Source organism: Phaenicophaeus curvirostris, chromosome 25, assembly GCF_032191515.1.
Source record: "Phaenicophaeus curvirostris isolate KB17595 chromosome 25, BPBGC_Pcur_1.0, whole genome shotgun sequence".
NCBI classification, from domain to species: Eukaryota; Metazoa; Chordata; class Aves; order Cuculiformes; family Cuculidae; genus Phaenicophaeus; species Phaenicophaeus curvirostris.
The window spans coordinates 3,961,227-3,967,226 of NC_091416.1; the positions used below are offsets into that span (position 1 = coordinate 3,961,227).

Here is a 6,000-nt window from a genome sequence, read left to right on the forward strand (position 1 = left end):
AGAGGGAGAGCCCGCCAGCTCCTACGTCCCACTCTACCAGGCCCCACGATGCCAGGGCTCATGATTTAGATGAGATCTTAGGGAGAGATGTTCTCCTGAGAGGGTGGAGGGCAGATCAGTGGTGGCTGCCCCATCCCTGGAGGTGTTCAAGGCCAGGTTGGATGAGGCTTGGAGCCCCTGATCCAGTTGAGGCCCCTTCCTTGGTCATCCTATGAGGGTGAAAATGCAGTCCCAGAGCTTCTGAGAAGCAGGCAGGAAAGTGTTTCTTTCCTCTAAGCATGAAATGAAGAGGAGTTCCCTGGAAAAACCCACCCACTGAGCAGCAAGTGTCAAAGCCACCTCTGTATGTGCGGTTGCTGCACTGATAATTATAAGTACCATGCTCTCATTAGGAGACAGGAGAGATGACTGGGGGGCAAGGAGATTTGCAGCAGAGCTGTTGTTATTTTTGAGTTTGAACAAAAAGCAGAAGTGCTACAGCTGAAATCATTCCCCGTCCCGCACACGCCAGCGGCTGAGAGCATCTCAAGGGATGCTCAGGCCAGATCGGTAGGAAAGGGTGGGGACCAGCATCCCACTTTGCCTAACTGGGCGAGGGAAAAAGATAGAGCTGCAAAGACCAGGCTGACCGCATGGTCATGAAGGATGTCACTGAAAAAAAACCCACAAGTTTCCTTCTTTCCCTGCCTGCCTGCAGCAATGGGACCCTCCTGGGTAGCCTGCTCCTCCCATGAATGTGCTGGGGTTTACCACAGCACCCTAGAAGCCTCCTTCCCTGCTCCTCACTCATAGACTTCGGCTTCTAATCAAGGAAAGCGCCAACTTTCAAATTATAAAATACAGGCATAGCTGTTTATGCAGCTCAAAATTCACCATAACCAACTCTTCAGGCCTTCAGGGATGCTTTTCAAAGGCACCGATTAAGGCAGCCAGCTCCCTTCGGTGCCTTTGAAACATTCCACCTTTTTCAGGTTTTCACAGGGATTCGCACCAGCAAAAGCTCCTCCACCCGGCCGCCTGCGTCCAGTGAAAGCACAAAGGAGATGCTGTCAAAGGGAAGCTGCTGGGAGATGCAAAGCAAGGTTCGACACTTTGGGGCATCCTGGAAGCCTTAAAACCCACAGCCCCCAGAGTAAATTGTTGTCAAAACTCGTGCGGCAGGGATTTGCACGGAGCAAGAGCTGCCTGTGCCTGAGCTGCTACTGCGGTTCCTCCTCACGTCATTTGGAATTGAGAATTTGGAATTGCTCCTCCCTAGCAGAAACAGATCATCCTCAAAAAGGCTGTTGCCAGCTTTCCCCCTGTCCCAGGAGCCAGAGGGTGGTGGAATCGACCTCTGACAGGGAAACTACAGCTCTAGCCTTGAGCAGAGGAAGATGAGGCAGTGGGTTTGGGCTGATGCCCACCCATTGGTGCTGGCTCCCTGTCCAGCTGGGACCTCTTCCCAGCGTCTCCGAGTGATGCAGGACTGATGGCTGCAGTGCCTTATCCCCCACCAGCCCCGGTCTTTGAGAGAGCACAGAAAATCCCTTTAAGTCCCTCTTGCTCGTATTGAAATGACACTAAAGCAGAACTAATGTGCTTCAGGTACTTATTCCCCGCTCCAATCCAGCGTCCCCCGCCACAGAGGGGTGACAGGCATGTCACAGGTGATGGTGGCTGTGGGAAAAGTATGCTCCCATGCTGGGACTATGTACAAGCAAGGGATGGAAAGATCTTATTAACTCCTGCAATGTCTGTTTCTTATCTTTAGGCTGGATTTACAATCACCACCAAAGCCACACTGCCTGGGAAAGGGAAGGGGTTGCACTGCCAGAGTCTCTGGGGACCATGCAGAAAGCAGGTCCTGGGTGCAAGGAGAGCAGAGCACTGGGGGCTCCGAGCTCTGCAAGCTTTATCTCGACCCTAGTGACCAGAAGCAATGAAAAACAGGATTGTCCATCCCACCCTGTGCTGCCAGACTTCTGACCTCTGAAAGAAGTCACTGCCATGACAAGTCATTTCGCCAAGCCAGCAATATAAATGTCTGAAGCAGCTCATGTGCATTGATTTTTGCCACCTGTAGAGCCACGAGGTCACACTGCAACTGCAGCCTAGCGAAAATATCCATCCCCTACCTCAAATTCAGTCTCCAGCGTATCCCAGCCCACCCCAGTCTATCTCAAATACCAGCCCCCAAAATGCCCAGCAATTCAAAGCGTTTGCCAATGGCTTGACAATTAAATTACCCATTCCACCTCCCCCTCCTGCAGTGCTGGGCTCATTAAAAATCCTCAGCATCCTTCCCATCCAAAAGAGCCCACCTCAGAGAGCAGCTGATGTCCAAGAACCCGCCTCCCTCAAGGCAGTAGATGACAGCAGCATTAAGCCTTCCAAATTATTTTGGATGGAAACTTGTCTTACAGAGAAATAAAAAGCTGCAGAGTAAGACGCTATCTATGACCAGAGGGGTCAGGGTTTCATTATTGCATTAACCTTTCGTGTCTTTGGATTCCACAAGAGTAAATTGGTAACGAGACGACGTGAGCCCCGATGGGAAAAATGCATCATTCCTAACAAAAGTGAGGGGAGGGGGAGAACAGAGGTGGGAGCAAGAGAAGGAGGAAAAAACTGGCAAATAAGCTATTACAGCTAATAATAACTTTGCAATGCTATTTTCTGCAGGAGTCTTCAAGTTGTGATGTTTCCCTTCATTCTAATTACACCTTCTAAAAGCAGGTTCCCTTCTCACTTCAACCACCCCATGCGAAGCTCCCGCAGGATTCAGATAAAAATGGAGAGGGAAAGGAGTTCGCACTTCACAAGCAGCCTCTGCATATCCTAGGGGAGCATCACCTGCATAAAACACGTGGGATTATGCTTGCAAATAATAAACAGCCCCAAAAAACACTCCAGGAAGGTGCAGGCTCCGAGGGTCGCAGGGACCATTTGACTTCCCTCTTCCCATCCAAGGAGACTTTGCCAACACGATTTGTGTTACAACGTGTAGCAGAGAAACCAGGATGGAAATCAGTGCTGCAGCCAGGTTGAGCCTGGAGGGAAAACATCCCACCTCTGCAAGCCAGGCAAAAATCAAAAGGAGAGGTGCTCAAATCCTGTGCTTCAACACAGAAAGTGGTTAGCGTGGGGGCAAGAAGGCAAAGCAAGCCCAGTGCATTGGAATATTTCCCTTCCTTTAATGCAGGCAGCAGGTTTCAGCTTGATGGATTAATGGCTGAGCCCAGCTGGGCAAAGTCCTGGGTTGGTTTGGCTCAGGGGACAGTCAAAGCCAAAGCAGATATTGCTGCTTAAGAGTAATAAGAAGGGGAAGCTACAACCATGTAAGCACGGATCAAGAAACCTCTCCCAAGTTACCAGGGGCTTAAATTCACAGCCTTTTCCTCCGCTGGCACACACAGATGTCAGAGCTAGCCCAGGCCTTGGGCCAAACAGCCACATCCCAAGGAAGCTGCAAGAAACCACAAAATGCTCCGTGCCAGGTCTCTGCCAGCTCCTACAGCTTAAGGACAGCTTGATGACAGCCCACCAAGTGTCACACAGCCACCTCTTCAACCTGCACCGTTCCTCTGCAATTTTGACCCAGAGGGATCTCACCTAGCAAGACAGCGCAAGAGCCAACACTCTGCTCAGCACAGCGTTAGTCAAGCAAGCTGCCCCCACACCAGGCACGCCTGCCTTATCTTGCTTAAGATAATTACTTTCAATAAAAAAAAAGAAAACACTTGGATTTGGCCAAGGCAGGCAACTCACGCAGCTACAGCATCCTTCTCACGCTCACGTGCCAACTCCAGGTGCACCATTTTGGTTTAAGGCAATGCTGAGGAGCTGGAGGCGCTGCCACCAGAGGTCCTTCCTTCATGGGTGCTCCTCAACCAGCCAACACACGCCTCAGGGCACTGGCCTCCAGGGCTAACACCCATCACACCCCACTGCAATCCCGTCACGGGTACCCAGCCCCATTCCAGGGCATCTCTTACCTGCTGATCACTCAGGCTGCAGCACAAAACTGCTCTGCCACAGCACCCTGGGATGTGGATGGTCCCGTGGCACGAGCCTCCACAAGCAAGTTTTAGCCTGAGTCGTCTCATATTTGTCACAGCTGCGGAAAGAGCTGTTTTCCAGCTGTGACACAGCTAACCTCTCCCCCGCCAGCCTCATCCTCTTCCCACACGCGCCAGCTCTGCACAGCAAAGCGCTGTAACTAAACCATGGAAAGCTGCTGAAATTATAGCCAAGCTTCTTCCCTGCCCTTCCAAGTCCAACATAATTCTTGCTGACAGTCAGGAAAAACACATGTTGGGTTAAGATCAGATCTGAGCCTCGACACCCAGTCCCCAGCTGCTTGCACAGGGATCGTAATCTTTTCAGCTGCTAAGAGTGCACTTCGTTGTCAAAAAAAAGGCTGGTGACTTCTTCCCCCCAGCTGCCCGTCCCCATCGCTCCCTCCCCAAGGATGCAGCGCAGGGCTCTGCTCGCTGCCCCGCCGAGCATAGCATGGAGCCAGCGTTGGATCCAAACCCAGCATCTCCCCCCTCATCCTCTCCCTGGCAAGCCACGGGGACGAGGCCAACCCCCATTTCTGGAGCCACTTGCTCAGCTTGCGGAGGTGGCGGCACCTTCACCACAGCCCAGCGTGGTCCCTCGAGGTGCCAGGATTGCGGGGGGTTCATTTTCACTTTGCTAATGGGTGCAAGGGGCAAGCACCCCACTTTGCCTGGCAAGGAATCAGCGAAGCAAGGATAAGAGGAAGCACGGGGAATAACGTGATGGCACAGAAGAGAGGGAGGCTCCAGGTGCCCAACTTCGAAGGGGAAAAATCCCCAACATTTAAAGCCAGAGGATGGCCAAGGGGATGGACTCTGCTCAGCCCGGGGGCTGCTGTGCAACCCCTGCCAGACGTCTCCGCGGACGCCAGCACCGCTCGGGTGCGTGCGGCTCGGTGTCTGGTGGGGAGCCAGCCCTGCTGCGGGGGGACAGGCTGTTTGAACCCCGCTGGCAAGGAGCACTTTGGCGATTCCCTGCTGCAGAGCAACTCGCTCCCTGCCTGCATGTGTGCGTTCGTGCGCGATGTGCATCAAGTCCAGGTCCCCTCTGCGCGCACACCGCTTGGCTTTCCCTCCCTGCGAGCCGATGCCTTCCCATCCCCTGGAGAAAAAGCTTTTTTTGCTCTACCTGGGATGAAGAGCAGGGCAGTTGTGGCCGTGAAGACGATCCAGCAGGCAGGATGGTACATCTTGGAGCTGCGGTAGACTAGCGGCTGATTTGCTTGCTCGCTGCTTGCTGCTGCCGCCGCTGCTTTCGTCTGCGCTGAATTCTGAGCAGGTTTAAATCCAATGTTTGCAGAGGGAGGGAGATTGAGTTAGTGAGCTAAAGAGAGAGAGAGGGATGGGAGCAGGCAGTCAGTGTCTCTGATTTTTCCTTGCACACGCACGCACGCACACACACACAAGCACACAACTAGCAGAAGGAGCACCAGGCTCAGTGCGTGCAGCGGGGAAGCAGACCTCCTACCAGGCACCCATTGGTTCAAGATGCTGACTGACACACGCACACTTGCTCTTCTGCGGGTCTCACTCTGCAACCGGGGAGTTAAATGCGGGCATCGACCCCCTGAGCATCCCTCGCAGCATCGGCCGGCAGCGGTACCCGGGATGAAGGGAGCAGCCCGACAGAGGGATGGGCACCGTCCCACTGACTCCCTGAGCACCAGCCACCTGCACAGCCGCTCGAAAATTTTTTGCCCCCAGGCTGAAGCCTGAAAGTGGGGCAGCCCCAGGCTGCAGCCCTTGGCTTGTCCCTGCCCCTCTGTGGGCTCTACTCCCCTCCTGGGGAAGCCACTGGCAGTGCTGCCTACTGCCAAGAGAGGCAAACCAGCGAGGAATCCAAGCTTTTTAGCATAAGTAGGTGGGTTTTTTGCACAAAATCTCTGAAACTGAGAAGCAATCATCTCTGTGCATCCCAAGCAGAGCTGTATTTTCTCCCTTCAGTGGGCTGACAGAG

The 6,000-nt window shown here is 53.4% G+C and overlaps 1 protein-coding gene across 4 annotated transcripts in view; it reads right to left on the reverse strand.

Moving 5' to 3' along the window:
* Nucleotides 1-5,669, reverse strand: part of LOC138730836 (opioid-binding protein/cell adhesion molecule homolog) — a 328,199-nt gene extending 322,530 nt beyond the window's left edge. The window contains exons 1-2 of one of the 4 annotated variants that reach the window (XM_069876367.1): nt 5,552-5,669; nt 5,173-5,367 (exon numbers count right to left, since the gene is read on the reverse strand). In XM_069876367.1, coding sequence (XP_069732468.1) covers nt 5,173-5,233 — 61 coding nt within the window. In that variant the 5' untranslated portion in view covers nt 5,234-5,367; nt 5,552-5,669. Of the gene's footprint in view, nt 1-5,172; nt 5,443-5,504 lie in introns of those variants that run through there. The other 3 variants (XM_069876365.1, XM_069876366.1, XM_069876363.1) reach the window with 3 other exon arrangements.
* Between the last annotated feature and the right edge of the window lie 331 nt (nt 5,670-6,000).